Raw genomic sequence first — 27,442 nt, 5'->3', positions numbered from 1 at the left:
CGAAAAAATTAAATATCGAAAAATTGAGAAATTTAAAAATAATAATAGAAAGAGCCAATCTAAAAGGTGAAGCAACGAATTATTGAAAAACCGAAAAATTCAAAAATGCAAAATCTAAAAATTAAAAAATTTAAACTGGAAACTATAGCCCCTAGAAATACTTAGTACCGTCATCCATTACTACAAATTTTAAATCCAACATAAAACCATTTTAAATTTCGCGGTCTGTCAAATGGTGTTTATAATTTCTGTTTTTGTTAAGTTTCCGCCAGGTTTGCTCCATGGTGACGATACTATGTGTTTTCTAGGGGCTATACTGGAAACAAAAAATTTATAGCTGAGGCATTGCCTCACCTGCCTCATAGAACAAGTCGCCCGAAGATGATTATTTTACAGAGATTTCAAAAAACCTAAATTTAAAATAATAGAAACGAAAGCTGAATACACCAAAAAATGGAAAAAACATAAAGTTTACCAGTTTTGATCATGTATCTGATACAAACCATTTAACTTTTTTGTGTTCAGTTCCTTTTGGCCACAATAAAGTCACAAATTAACAATTAAATAAATTATAATAATTTCAATGCTTAAAGTGATGCGTTTTTAAATCTCGAGATTGTGTTGCTATTAGCTACTTCAAAGCTACTAGAAATGGACGGCCAGCTTCTTCAGAAGATAACTTTCCAACTACTAAATGGGCTATGTATCTTCCTGATCATCCGTCGTCTCATCGACGCTAATCCATATATGTATCATTATTGTCCATAGAATTTCTAGTTTGTTTAATTACCTGTAAATTATAAAATTTATGTTAAAAATTTTTTAAATAAAAATTCTAGTGCTCACCATATCGTAATCTTTTGGTACATAATTTTTTCTCAGAGTGTTTTCTCAGGGTAAATGCCTTCCTGTATATTTATGCATAAAATTTTTAAACTCAGGACAACTAACTTTATTCTATGGAATATTTGCTGCGGTAAATGCTCTACGTAAATCGGTCCAAATTGCGTAAAATCATTGTCGGAACTAATGTTTAAAGTCTGTTTACTGGATTTATTCTTGTTCTTTTTATGTGCATCATCACTGCAGTGTTGTTCAAAGTGTGATTTTTTTTCGCACTTAAACTAGGAAACAAAAATGTGAACATAATTCAAGCTTCAATATTTTAAATGTTTACTTAGAACTTTTATACACACTTTGCAGAATAAGTCATTCTCTTTAGTTGAAGAAGGAAATTGAAAATTAGTGTCCAAATTATTCCCTAATCATAATTTGATTTTATCTTTCATGGATGATTTTATCTTAGGCATTTTGAGGATTCTTTACTCTATGCATTTTTAAACAATCTGCCAGCCAAAACAATGAATTCATGGAAAATCTCAATTGTGCAAGCACGTCGGCTTCGTTGGTCGTGGAATCCTATTTTAAGGCTTTTAAAATATACAATTAGGTCGTTTGATTAACACTTTAGGTCTCTAACGGTAAATTAGGCATTTTAGGTAGTAATAAATGGGCCTTAAATAAACAGAATTTTTTAAATTCGAATAAATATATAAATGTCGCTGCAATGCCTGAAGTAGATCCGAAGCCTACTTATCATACAAACATTATACCCAGTGAAGAATATAATGATAATAAATTAAAATATATATATACTTTAGCTCAAGAGCTGTGTAATCAGATGAGTAAAAGTGCCAAGTGACAGTTGACACATGATAACAAACACAACCATGTTCTAAATTCATAAATTTTTAGAAGGTCCTAACGTTCCTTATTTTTTTTATCAACAACAATTAATAGCTTTCGGTAACTGTTGTGCAACATGGAGTATTATTATTGGTAAGTAACATTGAAATATGTTACACAATATATCATTTTGAATTTTATTAATGTGATTAGGTCAGTTATCGCAAGCGATTATTTTTTGTATAAGTTGCATTTTTTATTATATCTTTTTAGTGATTTCGAGCCATCAGCTGTATTAACACGTGCATTAAGAGAACTTCGTGTTATTCAAAGAAGAAGGCAGAAAATGAGATTGGCATAGCTACCATGAAGTAATTATGGTTAATTCAAATGTATTGAAAATATATAAGGGAATTGTAAATGTTGTAAAAATTCGAGAAAAAATAATAAGTTGCAGCGTACAGAAGAATACGGTTATTTTACAGTTAGAAACAGATTATGAGTGGGAAAAATGTATTTGTAAATTTCATGATAACGCACAGGTCTTCAAGTCCAAATTTCCACCTATCATCAAACTCAGTAATTCGACTGATTCGTAAGAAAAAACAGTAATTTAAACTCAGTTATTTCTAAATTTTACCTTGAACAACAGGACAAAATAATTAAAAAAACAGAGCTTTCTAAAGGGACCCTACTAGCAGTAAAAATCAGTCAATGCGATTAAGAAACTCCAATAAATCGTAAAAATTGGAAGCCGGAATCTTATGCCATTACGGACTTATAGATCGTCAAATTATTAAATGATTTAATTTAATAAGCGGATAAGTTTAATAAAATCGGGTGCTAAATTTACACCTTTGCCTTTTAGCAAACACTAACCGCTAAATATTTATTATTAAACAAACAATTTTATTAAATCTGAAGGTGAATTGAAAACTGACTGAGCATACAAAAACCATCAAAGATGATAGCACGAGGACTGATTAAGGGTTACAAAAAGCGAAGGCGACTTGATAAAATTATTAAATTATCACGAGAGAACATAATTTGATCAAATTTCTACTTTACCTTTTAACTGCCAAAAAACGAATTACACCATGATAACCACCAAATTTAGCACTGTAGGAAGATATAATTTTTAAAAAATTATCACTCAGAAAACTGTCTGAATTTAGGGATAAAAGAGAGAGAAATTTTCTGCACGCTCACAATGAATGTCAAGCTATTCTCTTAAATGGACTCCGATTTGCGTGAAAGTGGTTTCCTTTAGTAATTTGACCCTCCTAAAAAAGAACCAAAGATTGAAGGAAGTCTACCAAACCTCTTGATTTTTTTCTCATTTTTTTAATCCTCAACTCCTGTGAAAAATAACACCGTTTTATGATTCGTTTGTTGATCTCAAAGGGACATAAAATCAACCAAAACGGTCAAAAACTTGAAGAAATTGATTCATAAAAACAGGTACCCGAAATCTTTCTTGCCAGTCACAGAATTATTAATTACCTAAAAACTAACAAAACCATAAATTTAGACTGCAGGACAAATGTAATAAAAAACAAAGCACTGCCTGGAATTGACTCACTCGGTATATTTAAAACTTAACAAAACGAACTCCTTTAAAATATTAGTCAATCTTTAAATTACAACCGCGTTCTTTGCGCATTCCGCTGGACTCAAAGTCACCGCAGTAAATCTTTTATTAAAGGAGGGTAGACAATTTTTAAAGTTTATCGAGTCGAACCTTCAAGCTTTTGATGAAAAATTAATTACCAGGGACAGCATTTCGAACAAAAAAAATGTTCCTCTATATAGTCGCCCTAAAATCACCTCAAGCTACCATTACATCCCTCTCCGACAAACCATGTTGAATATAATCAGAAAAAGTTTTAGAACAAATTTGTTCATCATGCGGCTGGGCCACGTGTATCCTCCCCAAAAACAAACAACTTTATTCACAATTCGAGCTTACTTAATGCAAATTCTGTTCGTCGTACCTGTTCCTGTTTTAGGAATTGTTTATTTACTGACAGAGAAAAATTTAAACGTCGATAGAGTGAACTACAATGCAGCTTTTTTGGCTCAAGCCACATGTGTGATTCCGAAGCTTTTTCCTTTCATTCGACGTGGTGGTCGAATAAGAGAGTGTATTTTGTACTTTGAGTCGTTTTGTGTATCGTTGACTAAACAACACCAGAAAAATATTATTGATGAATGTATCAAGGTTTGCCGCCGAAACACGTTGATTTTTTTGGTTAGTGTAGCCGGAGGTGTGAGCAGTTGGGCTATGAATCCGATTTTTTGGGATGGTCGGAATTTACCGGTGGATTTGTGGCTGCCGTTTAATCCTTACGAAAATTGGTTTGTGTATTGTTGTGTTTACGTATTTGCAGCAGCTGGTAAATATTTTTACGTACTATATTTGTAAAGATTTCAATTACAGTGTCATTTTCTAGGTGTTTATTTTTCTGCGTTTGTTACCGGAGTAATTGACCCTTTGATTGCCGGTCTTGCTTACCACGCTACAGGACAAATTAAAATTCTAAAGGACAATTTAGAGCACCTCCCGGAATTTGATAACGACAACGTATTAATGTACGAACGTATCAAACAATGCGTTGAGCATCACAACGCAACATTAAGGTAGTGTTATAATCGAATGATCAGTCTGATCATGTTGTGCTACTTTCAGTTTCGTCAAAGAATTTGAAGAGTGTTTTTCTCCGGTGGTTTTTAGCCAATTTGCCGCCAGTGTGTTTGTTATTGGTTTTTGCTGCCTACAACTGAGTAAAGTATTGCCATAAATTTGTATTAATCAGTATTGTCTATTAAATCAAACAATCACAGGTCGCTGCATTCGGTTTCTACTTTGTGCAGCTCGTGATGTACTTTATCGTAATTCTAGCACAGCTTTATTTTTATTGTTATTATGGATCTACACTTTTTGAGGAGGTATAGAAACACAAATATTCGAACAAGTGCAGATTTTCAAATTTTTAGAGTAACAGTCTTTCAAATGCGATATATATGGGTCAGTGGTACGACTATGACATGAAATCCAAGAAAGCTCTAATCGTTTTAATGGAACGTTCAAAAGACCCCATGATAGTTACAGCCGGAAAAATTCTTGAACTATCATTAGTAACTTTTGCAACGGTATTTATTTTCTGGGTTTTCTTCTTCTTGGTAGTGTTTATATGTTTTAGATTCTGAGAAGATCATATTCGCTTCTAGCGCTATTAAATAACTATCAGTGAAAACAAATATTGTTCATATTTTATTTGTGACTTGTAATACTACAATGAGAAAATTAACTACAGTAGCTGCTATGTTAAGAATTGTAGCTTTTCCTATAATAAAATAGCCATCTGCCGAAAATATGGGCACATTCTCTTCAACATATTCAATCAACTCAAACAATTCTTGTTCTTCCTTTGTAGTCAAGTTTTCAACCATGCAACTAATTTCATACATTAATGATCTAATTTTATTACTCTCTTCACTAATAGAATCGCACATCACAAGTATGGTGGAAGTGCCAACCTACAAAAAATCACTATATCATAAACGTAACAAAATCAAAACTCACTAACAATAGTAGGAGCTAAACGAAGAACTGCCAGAAAAATGTTGTTAGCAAAACTAATATTTCCTTCATAATAAAGTGCAAATAAAATGTAATTAAGCATCTCGAATGTGGTAAACAAAACAATTAAAGCAATCGGTAATCCATACAATTCGACGAAGATATCAATCGTTTTCTTCAGAAGACAAAGCGTCTTGACGTTTCTTCTCAAAAACACTATTGAAATATTTCTGCTTATTTTGCTTGTTAGTAAAACGTTAATTCGTTTATATCGCATTAACAAGGTCGATAAAATAGCATAAATCAGAAGTTTTTGAAACATTTGCAAATAAAGTTGGATCAGTCTTACGTTGAATCTTTTGAAGTAAAATTTCCAACCATGAGGGATAGACCAACTATAACTTATGTACATTTCAGTAAAAATATAAACAACGTGAATCAACACAAATCCCAAATAATAAGGCCGTTTCTTGTTTTTAGTTGCACTTTTTTGAGTTCGCTTTTTTATAACTAGCAGGTATTCCATCAACTGGCACCAGGTTTCTCGTTTCCAAAAATTGATAACCAGCATTGTGTACACACTGAATGCGAATAAATTAAATTCGGTTAAGTAGGACACGAGCATTTTCATTTGAATATCGTTCAGGTAGAAGTTGTTGTTAATGATGGTCATCAGTAAACCATAGCATAAAGCAATGAAGAACAACACAATGTAACATTTCTGGCAAGTGGATTCATGTTTGGCTTGGACTGAGGACGGTGCTGAGGCCACAAAACGACCAACTTTACAGATTAGACGAAGTAATTTAAAACCCATGGTGAAACTTAAAACTGTGTTAAAACAGCGACTGATAAAAGTTTATTATATATTTTAACATCAAGTTTAATAAATAATGTATTTGTAGCGCGATCAGTACCCCTAGCGCCCTCTGTCACGCCCACGCACCACCACTACCCTGCCGCAGCACCCCGGTACTCGCTCGCTCCCTTACCAGAGGGCGGTGCGCCCTTTCACTCCCACGCGACGCATTTCTAGCCGCCTTTACATAGGACCCGAGCGGCCAGATTCGGCAAGTTTTTCCATCTGCGAACTTCACAGCTCATTTGCGTATCACCTTGCATCCGAGGGGTCTTGGAGGTCCAAATCGAGTAGTAAGTCGGCTTGAGTATCAGCGGCGTATCCGAGGGGTCCCGCAGGTCCGGCCGTGGAAAAACGCTCCGGGTGTTCGCGAGTGTACGAGTTATCAGGACTGTTCGTCCGCGGAGTGACCATTTTTAAGAACTCGTGTAACCAGTCTATGTCTATGCAGTGTATATACTATGTTTTGTTGAATAAAGTTTTTACGGAATAAACCACGTGTTATAAAAAGTGGCGTACAACGTGGGGCATTTGAAGAAGACTGCGTGTTATAAAAAGTGGCGCCCAACTTAGTGGCACGAAGAAGGCGTCTGTTATAAAAAGTGACGCCCAACGAAGCGGCCCGAAACCGACCACAATTTCGCGAAAAACGAAGATTCCGACGCGAAGAAGTCCGCGAACCAACATCGGGATGACGATTCAAATGTCCGCAGAACAATTCAACGAACTGATAAACGGCATCAGGGATGTCGCGAGGCCCCGAGAAGCCGATCTGCACCCATCTTCAGGGACGAGACACTTCAGCCATTGCCCGGCCCGGTTCAACGGCTCCCGCAACGCCTCGAGTGTAGAGGAATTTATTACAACCGCGAGCCTGTACAAGAGGTTGGAGAAAATTAGTGACGAAGACGCCCTAGAAACTCTACCGATCCTGCTACGCGAGGAAGCGCTGACGTGGTGGAACGGAGTAAGGAATTCCGTCAACACATGGCCAGCAGCAGTCCAACTAATCAGGGACGCCTTCGCCCCGAGGGCCCCGAACCACCGCCTGTTCAAGGAGATATTCGACGAACCTCAGGGGGACGAGGTCTCCACCGACGCGTACATCACGCGCCAACGCGAACGGCTGTCGCGGATGTCCCGGCAGCTGGACGAACAGTGGCAGATGGATATCCTCTACGGACTGCTGCGACGTAGACTTAGAGACCGCATCGCCCGTACGGAAGTGGACACCTTCGCAGATCTCCTCCACAAGGCCCGCGCCGTCGAAGAGAGCGAGCGAGAAGGGAAAAACTCGCACGCGAAACCAAATGGTAAGGGCCCCAAAGCAGACGAAAACCGAAGTCGCGGCCCCAGACTCCGCTGTGACGTCTGCAGAGCTTTTGGCCACGACACAACCGCTTGCCGCCGGAGACCACGAGGACCTGCCCCAGCTCCCGGACCGGCAACCCGGACGCCCGCTGAGCCAGTGCGTTGTTACGGTTGCAACGCCCCGGGGGTGTTTAGAAGAAATTGCCCCACCTGTAACACGACCGACGCCAGCCAACCCGCACGCAACATGGCATTCTGTGCGCTGAGGTCCGGCACGATCCAACCACGGTCCCGCCCGGCAATCCACATAAAAATCGCCGGAGAAGAAGGCACCGGCTACCTCGATACGGCCGCGTGCAATAGCGTGGCCAGCGCTACATTGTACCGCCACCTGATAAAAACGGGACACAAAGCAAGGACGGAAAACGTGATCGCCACCCTTGCAGACGGCACGAGCAAGCACCTGCAGGTGCCGGCCGTCACGACCAAGGTAGGCGTACAAGGACGACACGTAGAAACCACCTTCATCGTGTTGTCCGACTCTTGCAACACCCGCACCCTGCTGGGCGCGGACTTCATAGAGGACGCGAGAATCATCCCCGACTTGGCGAGACGACGGTTCTATTTTGGCGGCGACATCACGCGGACCTACCCGTTCGTCGACGTCGACGGAGCCGAGGCGCCCGCCAGAAAAGGAGTTCCCACGACCATAAAAGAAGTTCGAATCACACAATCGGAACCCATGGAAGCGGGAGACATCGAAGAAGGCTACGGGCCCCCGCCACCAGCACCGCCGAAACGCGATACCTCCAAGGGACTGGTAACCCCCCACGGCATATGGACCACGTATCAGGCTCCGTACGCGGCGGAACACATGTGGGAAGACGCGGAGACCGCGATGACGACGGGCGAAATGGACGAATACGAAATGGGCCTCTTCCCCGACGGGCCCCGGCGACTGTTCATAACATCTCTGCACCTGCAAGCCAACGAAGGCACCGGGTTCACCGAACCGACCCGCGCGAAGTTTGACGACTTGGTGGATGACTACGCCGACGCTTTTGAGGCGCACGGCCCGCCTACCCCATACGCCGAGCATCGCATCGACACAGGCGACCACGCCCCGATCGCGGTGCCTCCTTATCAGCTGAACGCCACGAAAAAGCAATTGCTCAAGGAGGAAGTGGAGAAGATGATCCAGGCTCAAGTAATAGAGGAATGCGATAGCCCTTGGGCAGCCCCCATCGTCCTCATCCCTAAGAAAGACGGCTCCGTGCGACCGTGCGTCGACTATCGGAAGCTGAACGCCGTCACTCGCCCAGACGCCTACCCACTGCCGAGGCTAGACGATCTCCTGCACTCCGTCGGCCCCATTGGTTGCATGAGCACCCTTGACCTCCAGGCCGGATATTGGCAGATCCAAATGCGACCAGAGGACCGGGACAAGACAGCTTTTATCTGCCCCTTCGGGTTGTTTCGCTTCCGGCGACTGCCCTTCGGCTTACGAAACGCCCCAGCGTCGTTCCAGCGCCTCATGGACCGGTTCAAGTCTGGGTTACCTAACCTTACGCTGTTGGCCTACTTGGACGACCTAATCGTCATCTCCGCTGACGAAGAAAGCCACCTGGAGCACCTGAGGGAGGTCTTCGGAAGGCTCCGCACGTTCAAACTCCGGGTCAACCGCGAGAAATGCCAATTTGGATGTCGCGAGGTGCGATATCTAGGGCACGTCTTGTCTCCCGCCGGAATCGCAGCGGACCCCAATAAGGTACACGCCGTTACGCAGATGGCGGCGCCCCGAAACGTCAAGCAACTGCAATCCTTCATCCAAACGTGTTCATGGTTCAGGCGATTCATCACCGCCTTCGCCACGGTCGCTAAACCCCTCTGCTCCCTCCTAAAGAAAGATGCCACATGGCAATGGAACTCCGCCCACCAAGAAGCGTTCGAGGAACTGAAGCAGCGATTGGCCGACGCCCCCATCCTGCGACAAGCCAACCCCGAAGAACCGTTTGTCTTGCGCACGGACGCGAGCGCTTACGCCCTAGGAGCGGCTCTACTCCAGGGGGAGGGCCCGGAGGAGCGCCCGATCGAGTACGCAAGCCGCCTGCTCACGAACCACGAGCAGAATTACACCACCACGGAGCGCGAAGCCCTCGCCATTGTCTGGGCCGTGCGAAGATTCCGTGGGTATCTAGAAGAATCCTCAACCGTGGTCATCACCGACCATCAGCCCCTCCGATGGCTGATGACATTAAAGACACCGACCGGACGTCTAGCGAGGTGGGCACTGCAGCTGCAGCCGTACCACCTGACCATCGAATATACGCCCGGTAAGGCCAACGTAGTAGCAGACATGTTGTCACGACCCCACCTACCCGAGGTGGCCATCGACTCCGTAGAAGTGGACCTCCCCACACGTAAAGCCAACGAACTACGAAGCGAGCAGCGCAAGGACGAAGAAATTAGGAAGATTATGGACGACCTGGTCCACGCCCAAGCCGAGATTTCCCAGCAGTGGACCTCTCGCGGCTACCTACTCAACCAAGGGGTTCTTTACCGATACTCTCAAGATGGAGAGAGTGAGGAGGCTCAGCTAGTAGTCCCCAAACACGAACGACCCCGAGTACTGGCCGAGTACCACGACTCACCCACCGCCGGCCACTATGGCGTCGAAAGAACATACTATCGGATCAAGCGAAGATACTATTGGACGGGTATGCGACGATATATTACCGACTACCTGAAGGGATGTATCGACTGCCAACGCTACAAAGCCCATGCCACCGGTACAACCCTTGCGACGACGAGGCCGCCCCAGAAAGATCCAGCAGGACCAATAGGCGGGGACGCACCCTATGGTCCTGAGGGGGAGACTGTAGCGCGATCAGTACCCCTAGCGCCCTCTGTCACGCCCACGCACCACCACTACCCTGCCGCAGCACCCCGGTACTCGCTCGCTCCCTTACCAGAGGGCGGTGCGCCCTTTCACTCCCACGCGACGCATTTCTAGCCGCCTTTACATAGGACCCGAGCGGCCAGATTCGGCAAGTTTTTCCATCTGCGAACTTCACAGCTCATTTGCGTATCACCTTGCATCCGAGGGGTCTTGGAGGTCCAAATCGAGTAGTAAGTCGGCTTGAGTATCAGCGGCGTATCCGAGGGGTCCCGCAGGTCCGGCCGTGGAAAAACGCTCCGGGTGTTCGCGAGTGTACGAGTTATCAGGACTGTTCGTCCGCGGAGTGACCATTTTTAAGAACTCGTGTAACCAGTCTATGTCTATGCAGTGTATATACTATGTTTTGTTGAATAAAGTTTTTACGGAATAAACCACGTGTTATAAAAAGTGGCGTACAACGTGGGGCATTTGAAGAAGACTGCGTGTTATATATTTAATCTAACAAAAGCTTGCATGTTGCAGGGTAATGTAGTTTTTAGTTTATCAACGACACTAATTACGTATGCGTTAATAAAGCATGATTTTAATCACCTACGCGTTATTCTGCTTCATATGTGGGAAATGTACAAACCATAATAAAACAGATCCCGGGCTGAAAGTATTATAACAGGCATAAAATCGATTTCTCTGAGAAAAAACATCATTTTTATTTAGGAAGGATTGATTCATCAATTTGAACACTGATGATTATAATTAAAGAGGTCAAACTCAACCGAAGAACATTATTAGGCCCGCCCACCCACCCTGTCTTCTTTTGAGGGATTGATTTTCTGCAAACTGAATGAAATGAATGACCTTAAACTGAACAGAAATAAAATTTGTCATTAGAATGAGAAAAGGGTGGGTGGGTGGGGGTAGTACTTGCTAAGATAAGATTGACTTTGACCAACAACATACTCCCTAAGAAAATAGAAGGTGGGTGGGCGGGGCTTAAAATTATATAAGATAAGACTGTTTTTGGAATTTTTGACATATCCAGAAATCATTTTCGGCTTCTATTATTAGTTTTTCCCTCCCACTCGACAGAAGAATATAATTAGCCCCGCCCACCCACCCTCTCTCCTTTTCAGTGATTGATTTTATGCAATTTGAATGAAATGAATGACCTTAAACTGAACAGAAATAAAATTCGTCATTTGAATTAGAAGAGGGTGGGTGGGTGGGGCTAGTATTTGCTCAGGTAAGATTGACTTTGGCACATAACATACACTCTAAGAAATTAGAGGGTGGGTGGGGGGGCTTAAAATTTGATAAGATAAGAATGTTTTTGGCACTTTTCACATTTTCGACTATTTTTCAACCAATTCCGGAAATTATTGAAGACATTTTCTTGTAGATGTTGATATCCAGAAGTCATTTTTGGCTTCTATTATTAGTTTTCCCTCCCACTCGTCAGAAGAACATAATTTTAACCCCGCCCACCCACCCAGTCTCCGTTTCACTAATTAATTTTATGGGATCTAAATGAAATGAATAACCTTATACTGAACAGACATAAAATTTGTCATTAGAATAAGAGGAAAGTGGGTGGGTGGGGCTAGTACTTGGTAAGATAAGATTGACTTTGGCAAATAACAGGTCCTCTAAATAAAGAGAGGGTGGGTTGGCGGGCCTAGTATTTGATAAGATAAGACTGATTTTGGCACTATTAACATTTTCGACCTTTTTTGAACTATTTCCGAAAATTATTGAAGACATTTTCTTGTACATTTCGACATCCAAAGTAATTGTCGGCTTCTATTATTAGTTTCCACTCCCACTCGACAGAAGAACACAATTAGGCCCGCCCACCCACCCTCCCTCTTTTTTGGCGATTGATTTTATCCGATCTGAATAAAACTAAAACTTGCTAAGATAGGACTGAACAATATTAAAACTAGTCACTGGGACGAAGAAGGGGTGGGGGCTACAACTTATTCATAAAACTAGAAAAAATTAAATTTAGCCCCGCTCACCTCCTTTCTCCACTTCACTGACTTATTTTATTTAGTGTAAAATGTAAGTTGAAAAACAACAGTATTTCTTCACAAAATTTTCTGGGAAAATGGAATTGGTCGTTCCTGATTTAATCAATAAAATAAATTGATTCATTCATTTTTTTTTGGTCACCTGTACAAGCAAATCTAAAAGATATGTATATTAAAATTTGATAAGATAAGACTGTTTTGGCACTTTTGACGTATCCAGAAATCATTTTCGGCTTGTGTTATTAGTTTTCCCTCCCACTCAACCGAAGACATAATTAGTCCCGCCCACCCACCCTGTCTCCTTTTCAGTGATTGATTTTATGCAATTTGAAAGAAATGAATGACCTTAAACTGAACAGAAATAAAATTCGTCGTTAGAATTAGAAAAGGATGGGTGAGTGGGGCGAGTACTTGCTAAGATAAGATCGACTTTATGCAATAACATACTCTCTAAGAAAATAGAGGGTGGGTGGGCGGGGCTTAAAATTGTATAAGATAAGACTGTTTTTGGCATTTTTGACATATCCAGAAATCACTTTCGGCTTCTATTATTAGTACTCCCTCCCACTCGACAGAAGAACATAAATAGCCCCGCCCACCCACCCTGTCTCCTTTTCAGTGATTGATTTTATGCAATTTGAAAGAAATGAATGACCTTAAACTGAACAGAAATAAAATTCGTCATTAGAATTAGAAGAGGGTGGGTGGGTGGGGCTAGTATTTGCTAAGATATGATTGACTTTGGACATAACATACCCTCTAAGAAAATAGAGGGTGGGTGGGGGGGCTTAAAATTTGATAAGATAAGAAAAAAAAAGTTTTTGGCACTTTTGACATTTTCGACCAATTTTCAACCAATTCCAAAAATTATTGAAGACATTTTCTTGTAGATTTTGATATCCCGAAGTCATTTTTGGCTTCTATTATTAGTTTTCCCTCCCACTCGTCAGAAGAACATAATTTTAACCCCGCCGACCCACCCAGTCCCCGTTTCACTAATTAATTTTATGGGATCTGAATGAAATGAATAGCCTTATACTGAACAAGATAAGATTGACTTTGGGAAATAACATATCCTCTAAGTAAATAGAGACCTTTTTTGAACTATTTCCGAAAATTATTGAAGACATTTTCTTGTACATTTCGACATCCAAAGTCATTGTCGGCTTCTATTATTAGTTTCCACTCCCACTCGACAGAAGAACATAATTAGGCCCGCCCACCCACCCTCCCTCTTTTTTGGTGATTGATTTTATCCGATCTGAATAAAATGAATGATCTTATACTGAAATTAGTTGTTACAATGACAAGAGGGGGGTGGGCGATGATTCGTTTACTCGACAATGTTTAAATTGTGGGAAGATTTTCGAAACGATTGTAATTGGTTGATCAAAGCTATACATTTTCAAGATATAAATTAGAAATGTACCGACCATAGTCGGCCGACTGTTCCGTTTTGCTAAAACCGGTTTTTAAATGCAACAGACAGTGTGTTTTTCTTTTCTATTTCTCTGACTACCTTAAAAACCTTAAAAAATTTTAACCACTTTTTTGGAAAATTTTTGGAATCGTAACTAGCGGAAGATTATCTACACTTTGACACCAATTTTCGGTCGATTAAACCAATTTGAACCGGTTTTGACAAAGCCGACTAGTCGGCCGGCTATAGTCGGTACATCTCTAAATAAATAAATAAATTTTAAACATAATTAATGTCATTTAAATGTTTAAACATGATGAGCATCAATATACCATAATTAAACCGAAACTCCTACAAACCAGAAATTATTAAAAACTAATCAATTTGTTTAAACAATGTTAAATTATCCCCGAAAATGTGCATTTTCCCGGCCACAATATAAAAATAATTTTTGCAGTCTCATCGTGACGTACGATGACGTCAATGTCACGTGAGCTACCTGTATAAAGGTCACGTTTTGTGGTCCTTTGTGTTCAGTATTAATTTCTGTTTGATGGCGGCAAGATCGTCGCTTCATTTTGGCGTAAAAGTGGAGCGTTTTAGCGAATTTCAAGTTTATTATTAATACATATTAAGGAAAATTTGTTGTGTTAGTGCTGTGAACACGAACGAAAATGGATATTTTTCCGAAAAGGACCGAAAACAGGGTAAGTACGACTTCAGTTTTAATTTATCGGATTCCGTGATTCGTTCACTCGACAATGTTTAAATTTCGAAAAAATTTTCGAAACGATTGAAGTTGATGGGTCAAAGCTATACATTTTCGCGATATAATTAAATAAAATTTAAACATAATTAATACATTTCATAATGTTTAAATAAGATAACTATCAATATATGATAATTAAACCGAAATCCATTTTTCTAAGAACACGAGGTTAGCAAAAACAAATTAGTTTGTTTAAACAATGTTAAATTATCCCCAAAAATGTGCATTTTACCGGCCAAAATGTGAAAAATAATTTTTGCAATTTCATCGTGACGTACGATGACGTCACTGTCACGTGAGCTACCTGACGAAAGGTCACATTTTCGATCCTTTGTGTTCAGTTTTGATTCCGGTCTGGTAGCAGCAACACTGGAGCTCCGTTTTGGGTTAAAAGTAATACGTGTTCGGGAATTTCTAATTTATTGTTAATAAATATTAGCGAAAATGTTTTGTATTAAGTGCTGTGAACACGAAGGAAAGTGGATATTTTTCCAAAAATGCCCGATTGTTTTTTAAATTTGTTGTTAATAACATTATATTATTATATAAGTATAGAAGTATAGATTTCTACACTCACATTAGTGCCAAGAGTTCACGTGTGTTAAATATTTCACTGATAGTTTTTTAATACTGCAAGCAACGAATAAGATCTTCTGAGAATCTAAAACACATAAATTAAAAAATATAAAAAAGGAATACAATATATACCGTAGCGAAAGTAACCAAAGATAAATCAAGTAATTTTCCAACCGTAACAGTGAGTGGTCTTTTTGACCGTTCCATCAAAATTATCAGAGAAAGTTTCGATTTTATTTCGTAGTCATACCATTGTCCCATGTAAACGGCGTTTGTAATGGTGTTGCTCTGAAACATAAAAGTGACAAAATTAGCACAATTGTCCGTGTTTTATCTGAATTTGTCGTAAAGGAAAATTACCTCCTCAAAAAGTGTAGACCCATAATAACAATAAAAATAAATTTGGGCAAGAATGACACTGAAATACATAATTAACTGCAGAAAAGTGAACCCAAATGTGTCAACCTAAAATATATGTATATTTAAGAATTAAAATTCACTGGGATGAATTTACCTTGCTGAGTTGTAAACATGAAAAACAAATTACAAACACACTGGCTGCAAACTGGCTGAAAATAACAGACGAGAAGCAATCTTCATACTCTTTAACAAAACTGAAATTTAAAGACTTGTTTGTTAACATCTAATTAACAACTATCTGTAAATTTTAACACTTATTTACCTTAAAATAGTATTGTGATGTTCAACACACTGCTTAATACTGTTGAAAATTAATTTATGTTTCAGTATTTTTGGGGATAATTTTCTTAAATTTTGTGCAAACATTATATTATCAGCATAGTCACTCAGATGTTCTAGATTGTCTTTTAAAATCTTGATTTGACTAGTGGCATGATATGCAAGACCAGCAATCAAAGGATCTATCACCCCAGTGGCAAACGAAGAAAAAAGAACTCCTTAAAAATTATATGAAGTTAATAAACTTCAAGATCTGAGCAGCGATTTTACCTATAGTTACAAAAAAATAAACAACCCCGTACACTAAATTGTTTGTTCTCCAGTCAAATGGTAACCACACATCCACCGGTAAATTCCGACCATTCCAAAACAAGGGTTTAGCAGCCCAGCTACCAACACCCCCTGTCACACAAACCAGAAAAATGAAGGTGTTTCTACGACACACCTCAACACACTTATTGACAATATCTCGTTGTTCTTCGTTGATCACACTCACAGAATTATGATCAAAATAGTCAATCAGTCTCTTGATTCGTTGACCATTTGTAATAAACGGCAAAAGCTTCGTAATAAAGCACGCAGTTTGAGCTAAAAAACCGGCGTTGTAGTTGACTCTTTCCATGTTCAGATTTTTTTCGGTCAATAAGTAAACAGTTCCGAGAGTTGGAACCGCCATCACAAAAACAACATGCATTACGTGAGCTCGCAATTTGAAGAAGAGTTGTTGCTTTTCGGGTGGATATAAATGACAAAATTGCATCACTTTTAGGTTGATTTTAAAGCTCTGTTGAATTAAACCCGACATTGTGGTGAAATGAAATGAGTGAGTTTTGTGAAAGCGTTTTTCTTAAATAGCTTGGTGTTTGGATTTTTTAATGGTGCTACGGGGATCCCGTTCATTAGTTATTCTATATTAAATTTACATCAAAGACGAATCAAACACGAAAGCTCGATAAACTTTAAAAAATTACCTTTTGAAATGTTAATAAAAAATTTATTTCGGCTGCTATTGTTCTAAACGCTGTATCTACTGTGTCGGGTGTTTCTTTAATATACAGAGTGTTGATAAAGTTTGGTACAAAATTCATTGACGTTGATTAACAGATATATTTTGATTTAAAACTTTTTATACGACCCTTTACCTAATTAAAAGTTGTATCAAAATCCGAAAGAAAAAGTGTGGTTTTAAAAAATAAAATCGCCGTGTCCAAGGATTTTTCAGAAAATTACGGATTTTGTGCGGAATTTTATCAACACTTTTTTTGAAAGCTAAATAAAAAATCTTAACTTATTAATTGTTATTAACTAATTTGGTGTTTGGGGGTTTTCACGTTCTTACGTTACCAGTATTATTTGGGTGCCACCAGGACTGATTAAAGCGGATTTTTTTTTGTAATAATGTTATTCAAACTTATAAAAGTATGTAAGTATTTTGAGCAGCTATCTTTATGTGTTTTAAGTATGTTTTTGTGTGTCATATTTTATAGTTTTTACATATTTATACACACTTCGTTTTATTTTCTGTTTTTCTCTATTTTTCTTTATTTTTCATACGACAACGTGAAGGTTTGTAATGGTCTGTAATGAAAAGTAGAAAATCAAAAACTAAAAGAAAACAAGAAAGACAAAATATTTGGTGTGTATAAAGGGTAATGCGAAGAAACAAGTAACGGTTAAAAATCGTATTGTGGTGACCAAATTTGAATCAAAATTTCGCGCCGAAAAAAAACAACTGCGCGAAATCGCATTGAATAATTTGAATTTGAACTAAAAATGTAATCAAGAAAATCGTTAAACATAGGCAACCATGTGCACGTTTACTTATTTTTTGATATGTGGTAGCTCTCCTAGGGGAGTTTGTGGATAGTATGTAGTGAGAGGGTCGGTAGTGAAGTTCACCTATTTTTCGACCGTGGCGTAAATTTGATTTATTGTTCATAAATTCACAGTTCATGTTAATATTTTAATCGTTACTGGTTCTGACACAATTTAACAGTCATGAAATTGTTCAGATAAAAGTATTTGCCAGGAGATTTTATGATATTCACTTAGTCAGAACTCATGCTTTATTTACAAGTTATAAATAAGCTTATATTTTGCTCTTTCTTCTTAATAAACGCAGAATCACTGAAATCTCGATAAATCCAGAAATCGAAAAATTAAAAAAATCACAAAATTTAAAAACCAAAACAACGAAAAATCGCAAAATCAAAACATTTTAAATATTGAAAAATTGAAAAAATGAAAATTCAAAGCTTTTAAAAATCGAAAAACCAAAAAATCGAAAGATCTGGCAATCGAAACATCAAAAAAATCGAAAAGTGTATAATTTAAAAAAACCTAGATATCAAAAACTAAAGTTTTAAATATTAAGAAAATAGGGAAACCGAAACTGCAAAAAAATCGTAAAATCACATACATAATTCGATATAAAAAAATGTGAAAATAAATCAATCGACAAATCTTGAAATTTAACAACCAAAAATCGGAACAGCGAAATCTCCATAAATCGAGAAATCGAAATATTGAAAAGTTGAAAAATTTATAAACCGAAACACCGAAAAATCAAAAATTTTTTAAATCGAAAAACTGAAAAATATAAGACGTTAAAAATCGAAAAATTGAAAAACCCGAACAATCGAAACATCAAAAATTCGAAAAACTGAAAATTTTAAAAAACGAAAAATTAAAATCTTGAAAAATTGAACAAACCAGATTCAGAAAAGTTCCTAAAATTGAGAATTCGAAAACTTGAAAAATCGAACAATCGCAAAGTTGAAAAATTTTAAAAATATAAAAACCGAAATGTCAAGAATTCGAAAAAATGAAGTATTAAAAATTAAAAAATCGTTTAATCGAAAAATCAAACAATTGAAAAATTTTAAAAATCGAAAAATTTAAGATTCGAAACACTGATAAACCGAAAAATCAAAAATTTTAAAAATCGAAAAATTCAAAAAAACGCAAATTCAAAGATTTTAAAAATCAAAAACCGAAAAATAGGAAGATTAAAAAAAATAAAAAAACGACAAATCCAGAAATTGAAAAGTTGAGAAATCGAGCAATCGAAAAATCAAAAATCGGAAAATGGAAATATCATGAAAATCGAAAACTTAAATCGGAAAATTTTAAATTAAAAGACTTGAAAATCGAACAATCGAAAAATAGAATCATTGAAATCTCGAAAAATTGAAAAATCAAAAATCTAAAAATAGAAAAATTGAAAAATCTAAAACCGAGAAGTCGAAAAATTGAAAAACTGAAAAATCGAAGAAAAACTGAAGAATCGACATATTAAAAGATCGAGAAATCGAAAACTTTAAAAATAGAAAAATTGAAAAATCGAATAATTGAAGCAATCAAACCATCAAAAATGTCAAAAAATGTAAAATTTAAAATACAGGAAAATTAAAATATTCGCGAATTGAAAAGTTCCCAAAATTCGAATGTTGAAAAATTAAGAACTTGAGAAATCGGGAAATCGAAAAATCAAAAACTTTAAAAGCCAAAACATGGAAAAATTAAACATTTTAAAAATCGAAAAATTGAAAAACCGAAATATCTATAATCGAGATGTCAAAAAATCGAAAAATTGAAAAATGAAAACGACAAAAAATCGAAAAATTGAAAAATGGAAACGATAAAAAAATCGAAAAATTGATAACCCAATTAATCGAAAAATCGAAAAACTGAAAAATAGAAGAAAAGTTTAAGAATCAACATTAAAAGATCGAGAAATCGAAAATTTTAAAAATCGAAAAATAAAAAAATTTAAAAATTGAAAAACTTAAAAATCGAGAAATCGAAACATCAAAAGATCGAAAAATCGAATAGTCGAGAAGTCCAAAAACGAAAAAATCGATAAATCGAAATAGCATTAAATCGAAAAATCTGAAGTTCCAGCAATCGAAACGTCAAAAAAAATTCGAAAAATGGAAAATTTAAAAAACCGGAAAATTACAATATGAAAAAATTGAAAAGTTAAACATAGGCAACCATGTGCACGTTAAATTCTTTTTTTGATGTTTGGTAGCTCTCCTAGGGGAATTTGTGGATAGTATGTAGTGAGAGGGTTGGTAGTGAAGTTCACCTGTTTGCTAAGGGGTGAGATGCGTCACTGTTGTTTGTTTGGTGTGAGCAAAAACACGCGGTAAGGTAGCTAGATTAAGTTTAATTGGTTTGGCAGTTAAAAAAAAGGAAGACCGGAAGTAGGCGAATTTTCGACCGACATCAACACGTGATATAAATTTGATTTATTGTTCATAAATTCACAGTTCATGTTAATATTTTAAGCGTTACTGGTTCTGACACAATTTAACAGTCATGAAGTTGTTCAGATAAAAGTATTTGCTAGGAGATTTTATGATATTCACTTAGTCAGAACTCATCCTTTGTTTATCAAGTTATAAATAAGCTTATATTTTGCTCTTTCTTCTTAATAAACGTAGTTTTCTTTTGATAAGAAACTTAAAACGTGTTCAAAATTTTTGTAGGGAAATATGTATTTTGCAATTATGCTCCGCCCCTCGAATGGACAACGATAAAAAATTCATCACAATAGAGATCGGGACTTTTTTTTATTACATATATTTTTTTTAAAACACGAAGTTAAATATGTTTTTAGTTTTTTGTTCGGAAAATAAGACTTCATATATTAATAAAAAAGGTACAAAATATTAGCCCCGCCCACCCATCCCCTCTTAATTGTGACGATTTTTTTATTCATCGTGAGTCGACTGCGAAGCTTAGTTGCAAAATCCTCATTTCTCTACAAGAAAGTACCATGTGAGATATGTTCTTAAAGGAGTAAAATTTTGTAGAAAAATGCGGATTTTGCAATTAAACTCCGCCTCTCGGTCTGAAAACGAATAAAAAAGATCATTACAATTGAGAGCGGGTGGGTGGGTGGGGCTTATGTTTTGCCCTTTTTTCTTGATATACATAGTCTCATTTTCACAACAAGAAACTTAAAAAGTATTCAAAATTTTTTTAGGGAAATACACATTTTGCCATTACGCTCGGTCTGAAAACGAATAAAAAATTCATCACAATTGAGATCGGGACTTGTTTTTAATTACATATAGGTACTCGTAGTTTTCTTTGAACAACACGATAATTAAATATGTTTTTAGTTTCTTGTTGCGAAAAGAAAGCTTCGTTTATTAAGAAAAAAGGCACAAAATATAAACCCCGCCCACCCACCCCCTCTTAATTGTGATAATTTTTCTATCCATCGTGAGCTGACGGCGAAGCTTAGTTGCAAAATCCTCATTTTTCTACAAGAAATTACCATGTGAAATATGCAGAGTTTGCAATTAAACTCCGCCACTCAGTCTGACAACGAACAAAAAAAATCGTTACAAATGAGACAGGGTGGGTGGGTGGGGCTTATATTTTGCCCTTTCTTCTTAATAAACGTAGTTTTCTTTTGACAAGAAACAAAACGTGTTCACAATTTTTGTAGGGAAGTATGTATTTTGCAATTATGCTCCGCCCCTCGATCTGACAACGATAAAAAATTCATCACAATTGAGATCGGGACTTTTTTTATTACATATATTTTTTTTAACAACACGAAGTTAAATATGTTTTTAGTTTTTTGTTCGGAAAATAAGACTTCGTATATTAATCAAAACGGTACAAAATATAAGCCCCGCCCACCCACCCCCTCTCAATTGTGACGATTTTTTTATTCATCGTGAGTCGACTGCGAAGCTTAGTTGCAAAATCCTCATTTCTCTACAAGAAATTACCATGCGAGATATGTTCTTAAAGGAGTAAAATTTTGTAGAAAAATGCGGATTTTGCAATTAAACTCCGCCGCTCGGTCTGACAACAAATAAAAAAGATCATTACAATTGAGAGCGGGTGGGTGGGTGGGGCTTATATTTTGCCCTTTTTTCTTGATATACATAGTCTTATTTTCACAACAAGAAACTTAAAAAGTATTCAAAATTTTTGTAGGGAAATACGCATTTTGCCATTACGCTCCGTCCCTCGGTCTGAAAACGAATAAAAAATTCATCACAATTGAGATCGGGACTTGTTTTTAATTACATATACTTGTAGTTTTCTTTGAACAACACAATAATTAAATATGTTTTTAGTTTCTTGTTCGAAAAGAAAGCTTCGTATATTAAGAAAAAAAATAAGCCCCGCCCACCCACCCCTTCTTAATTGTGATAATTTTTCTAGTTTGCAATTAAACTCCGCCACTCGGTCTGACAACGAATAAAAAAAAAATCATTACAAATGAGACAGGGTGGGTGGGTGGGGCTTATATTTTGCCCTGTCTTCTTAATAAACATAGATGACTATGAAATTCTAGTAAATGTGTGCAGTAAATTGCAGCATTGACGGATTTTTTATATGAAACCTGTCTTTTGTTTTTTTTTATATTTTTATAATTGTAAACTTTTTTGAAGATCCAGATGCCCAAAGTGAAAATTAAGAAAAATAACTTTCAATTGACATTTGCTTTGCACCATTTTAAGATGACGTCATTAGTTATAGAAGCTTGGAACTTTTTAGTAATAGAACATATGAATAAATTGCTGTATTGGTTTTTGGTTATTTTTAGTAAATTGTAGAGGTCTTAGAGTATATATTTTTTTGAGGGGAAAGAGGAAGTGAGTTCTGTACTTTTCAGGCTTTCTTATTTACCAGTGGCGCATCATATGTGTTGTGAAATAAGGCCCTTCTAAAAAATACACATATATTCGCTTATATTTGTTTAAAAAATACAAAACACTACATAGAATAACGAACTACTGCGACATTTACGGATGCACCTAAAAGGCGAACGCGATTTCTGACGAACGGAAAAAGTGTAAAACCGAAATTTTGTTTCTATATAAGAAAGGTCACTAATGTCATTAGAAGAATTGTTTTTCGATGTTTCAGTGATACTCGATTTTTTAATTTTTGAAATTTTCAATTTTTAAATTTTGTTTTCTTCAGATTTTTCAAATTTTCGAATTTCCATAGAATTTTTCGGCAGGAGAGCATTGAAAATACCGAAACAGGAAAAATCTACATTTTGTCAAAATGTCGGTTTAATAAATTTGTTCCTCCTCTTGAAAAATAGTAACAGTTTGAAAAAGAAGTCGAAAAAATGAAAAATTAAAAATCGGGAAATCAAAATTTTAAAATCGAAAACCTTGAAAACTGAAAATTCGAGAAACTGATTCGAAAAATTTAAAAATTGAAAAATAGAGAAAACGAATACTTGTACCTTCGAAAAATTGTAAATTCTAAAGCTGTAACATTGAACTTCGGAACATTCAAAACTTGAAAATTGGAAAAATAGAAAATCGAAAATTTGAAAAATCTAATACTCCAAAATCCAAAATATTGTAAAATCGTAACGTTGAATAAAATGAAAAGTTGAAAGGCCGAAGCCGAAAAAATTTAGAACCAAGAATCGAAAACAAAAAATTGAATAATAGTAAAATCGAAAACCAAAGAAACGAAAAATTGCAAAATCGGCAAGTTGGAAATCAAGAAAAATCGCAAAATTGGATAATCGAAAAACTGTAACACTGATACATCGAAAAATTGAAAAATTAAAAATCGAAGTAGAAAAATCTAAAAATCGAAAAGTTAGAAGAAAACTAAATTATCTAAAAATGGAAAAAATTTAAAATTGAAAAAATTTAAAATTGAAAAATTGAAGAAATGAAAAACTGAAAAATTGCAAAATAAAAACCGAAAAATGTAGTAACTGAAAAATCAAAAATTGAGGGATTGATAAGACGAAAAATTGAAAAACTGAAAAATCGAGAAAACGAAAACTTGAACATTCAAAATATTGTAAAATCTAAAACTACAACATTGAAATATAGAAACATTCAAAGTTTCCAAATCGGGAAATGAATACTTGAAATACCTAATAATTCAAAATCCAAAAAATAGTAAAATTCTAAAGTTGAGTTAAATGAAAAGTTGAAAAGTCGAAAAAATTCAAGAAATAAAAACTCAAAGACAAAAAATTAAATTATATAAAAATTGAGGAATAGGAAAATCTAAAAAGTAATGAAACAAAACATTACAAAATCGGCAAATTGGAAATCAAGAAAAATCATAAAATTGGATAATCAAAAACATCGAAAAACTGAAAAATTAAAAATGAAAGTAGAAAAATATAAAAATCGAAAAATTAAAAAATCCATTAATTGAAATATCGAAAAATTGCGAAATCGTAAAATTGAAAAAAATCGGAAAATGTAAAAATCGAAAACCTAATAATTGAGAAATCAAAAAATTGAGAAAAGGAAAAATTAAAAATCAAGGCATTGATAAGCCCAAAAATTGAACAAATTGAAAAATCGAAAAAATGCAAAATTGAAAGATTCATTCAAATCTAAAAATCGAAAAAGTAAAAAAATCTTGTAATTGAAAAATTACAATTGCAGTTGCAAAATTGTAAAATTTAAAGCTGTAACACTGAAACATGGAAAAATAGAAAAACTAAAAATTGCGAAATGGAAAAATCAAAACGAAAACTTGAAAGATATACCTTAATAACTGAAAAATCGAAAATCTAATTATCAAAAAAATTGACGAATAGTAAAATCGAAAACCAAAGAAACGAAGAATTGAAAAATCGGAAAATTATAAACCGAAAACTAAAAATAAAAAAATGCAAGAACTGAAACATTGTCAAACCGAAAAATTGAAAATTCGAAAAATTAAAAAAATTAAAAATTGGAAAATTAAAATTAAAAAATTAGAAACTTATAAAACTAAAAAATCTGAAAAGTCAAAAACTAAAAATAGAAAAATATGTACAGTCATTGAAAATTCGAAAAATTGTTAAATTGGAAAATTGGAAAATCAAAAATTTGTAACAATGAAACATCGAAAAACTAAAGGAATTAAAAATTAAAAAGCTGAAAAACTGAGAACTGGAAAATTATTATAAAAAATTTAAAATGTCCCTGAAATCTCGAAAAATTGAAGAAACGAAAAATGATAAAAAAAATTAAATCAGAAAAAACTAAATTTTATGAAAATGTAAAATGTAAAAGAAATTGCAAAACAAAAACCGAAAAACTAAAAAATCGAACATTGGAGAAAATGAAAAATTGAGAAATCGAAAAATTAAAAATTGATAAATCAAAAATTTAAAAATTGAAAAATAGGAAAATTGAAAAATAATCCAAATCAAAAAATTATTCACTGAAAATCGAGAAAGCAAAAAGCTGCAGATTGGGAAATCAAAGAATTATAAAATTTGCGAAATCGTAAAGTTGAAAAAAATTCGAAATAGAAAAATGGAATAATTGAATAATTGAGAAATCGAAAAATGAAAGATCGGGAAAATGGAGAAACTAAAAATTTCAAAAATCAAAGAATAGCTAAATTGTAAGATTAAAATATCCGAAAAGTCAAAATTAAGAAACTGTTAAAAATCCAGAATGTAAAGAATCGAAAAACTGAAAAATCGAAAAATTGAAAATCGACAGATTGAGAAAAGTAAAAATTTTAAAAATAAAATTCTAACTGAAACCTGGAAAAATTGCGAAATCGTAAACTGAAAAAAAATGAAACCTTAAAAAGTTGAAAAATTGAAAAAAAGAAAAATTAAAAATCGAGAAACGAAAAATGGCAAAACTGAAAAAAAAAATTAACTATTAACATAATATTTCATAAATTCTAAACATTCCAAAATTTAAATAAAGCAATAATTGTTTTGAGAAAAAATCTACACATATTATTTACAATTTCAAAGATCCAGCTTTCGGCACGATGTTTTTCTTCCTACCCTAAAAAAATATTTTATTAAAATATTGAAATACTTACACAGTTTGCAAATTTTTAATTTAAACAACTTTACAACTAAGTAAATGTTTCCTAATCTTCTGAATAAAAGTATGCGACATTGATTAAATAGCACAATTTTAGTGGCTTCCGAACTACCACACATTATTTCCTGTGAAACTTTTCACGAGTAATTACTAGACACCAAGTCGACAAGATCGACAAACCAATTGCGGTATATAGCCAATATTTCATTATTTCAAATTAATAATTAAAATTTTACAACATGCGACGTTTTAAACGTGGTCCAATTAAAGCCTTTAAACTTCCATTTCCTTCGTCTCAAATATCGGCGCGCCTTTGATGTAAAATTAATGTGTTTCTTTTAATTAAAAAGACCTCTGTCCAGGAAAAAACTACCGGTTCGAACTCTATATAAATAGAACAAAAGACGTCATCGAATTTCATTTCTCAGTGCTACACACAATGAAAAGCATAATTAAACAAAGCTTCGAAATTAATTTAACCATAATGCAAGTCCTGGGTCTCTACAACAGCGATCAGAGCACCTTAAGAAAATACCTAGCATATGGGGCATATTTTTTTTCTATAGTACCAATGCCGCTACTTGGAGTGCTATATTTACTCCTTGAAGACGAAATTGTGATGGAGAGGGTGTACGACAATGCGTTTTTACTAGCCGATATGACGTGCTACATCGCGAAATTGTTGCCTTTCATCAAAAACAGTGTTAAAATCAAACAGTGCATCGAATTTTTCGATTCGTTTGTTTTGACAGAGGGCGAGCCAGAAGTCACAACAATCATAGTTGAGTGTATTCAAGTGTGCAGACGAAACTCGAGGGCTTTTTTCGTTGTAGTTATCGGAGGGATTTGTGTCTGGGGTGTCAAACCGTTCCTGTGGACACATTATCATCTGCCTGTTGATATCTGGTTGCCTGTGGCTGTGAAACCAGGATCAGCTTTAAATGTTTGCGTTTATTTATTTCTTTTTGCAGGTAGTTTTTTTTTTTTTTGTAATAATGATAACAACAACAATGTTTTGTTTGTGTTTAGGAGCTTTGTATGCTTCGTTTGCAAACGCCGCCATAGATCCTTTAATTGGAGGTCTGGCTTATCAAGCTGCAACTCAATTTAAAATTTTGAAGTATGATTTGCAAAATGTTGATAGATTGTTGGGAAAAAATACACAAATTGGTTCTAGAAGTGTTTACAACAACATACAACAGTGCATTTATCACCATAAAGCAATATTGAGGTGCGTATTTTTTAGTTTAAACAAACACACTGTGGTGACCGAATTTAAATCAAACTTTTCGCGCTGAAATTAATTGACAACGGCGCGAAATCACATTTGAATAATTTTAATTTGAAAAAAAAAAAGAGTTCAATCACAAAAAGGAAATCCTTAAACATAGGCAACCAAATATGCATGGATGGTCTAATGCACGTAGCGCTTAGGAGTTAGTTGCATGATCTTTGGGTTAGATGGCAGCACGTAGCGCTAGGGTAATTTCAGTTAGAGGGTTGGTAGAAAAGCGGCATGGCGGTAGAATGTGTCATTCTGGTGTGTTTCGTGTAAGTGTAACCACGTGGTAAGCGCTAGGTTTAAATTAGTTGGTTTGGTAGTTAATAAAACGGGAGGAAGCCTTTGTTTAACGACGATCAAACGTATTTTTCATAATGATACAGTTGTCCCCAACCCGCGCGGTAAATTCTTGCGCCCTTTTAATCGAAAATTGCAGACTTCCGGTCGGACGCGAACACGTGTTGTGAATATGTTTCTTTGTTTGTAAATTCACCAATCAAGCTAGTTTTTCTTAATAGTCAG

General features: G+C 35.8%; 2 protein-coding genes across 2 annotated transcripts in view; one reads left to right on the top strand and one right to left on the bottom strand.

Annotated features, from left to right (window-relative positions):
- Positions 1 to 27,442, top strand: part of LOC135128611 (adenosine 5'-monophosphoramidase HINT2-like) — a 60,773-nt gene that overhangs the window by 29,827 nt on the left and 3,504 nt on the right. The window lies entirely within an intron of this gene.
- On the bottom strand, positions 15,165 to 16,634 carry LOC135128865 (odorant receptor Or1-like). Its single transcript, XM_064055942.1, has 6 exons — positions 16,100 to 16,634; positions 15,813 to 16,047; positions 15,645 to 15,744; positions 15,491 to 15,595; positions 15,263 to 15,418; positions 15,165 to 15,215 (listed from the first exon to the last, which is right to left on the bottom strand). Exons 1-6 carry the CDS (start codon positions 16,632 to 16,634, stop codon positions 15,165 to 15,167), a joined length of 1,182 nt encoding a protein of 393 aa, XP_063912012.1.

Source organism: Zophobas morio, unplaced genomic scaffold (genome assembly GCF_036711695.1).
Source record: "Zophobas morio isolate AGI-343-1 ecotype UQ-CSIRO unplaced genomic scaffold, CSIRO_AGI_Zmor_V1 ptg000014l, whole genome shotgun sequence".
NCBI lineage: Eukaryota > Metazoa > Arthropoda > Insecta > Coleoptera > Tenebrionidae > Zophobas > Zophobas morio.
This window is presented reverse-complemented; position numbering and strand designations above follow the sequence as displayed.

Bases quoted from the DNA above. Each gene is read 5' to 3' on its own strand.
- LOC135128865 (XM_064055942.1), bottom strand. From the start codon at position 16,634: ATGTCGGGTTTAATTCAACAGAGCTTTAAAATCAACCTAAAAGTGATG. The intron at 15,745-15,812 runs GTAAATAAGTGT...TTTAAATTTCAG, and splicing joins CATCACAATACTATTTTAAG to TTTTGTTAAAGAGTATGAAG. The intron at 15,216-15,262 runs GTATATATTGTA...TATGTGTTTTAG, and splicing joins CTTTGGTTACTTTCGCTACG to ATTCTCAGAAGATCTTATTC.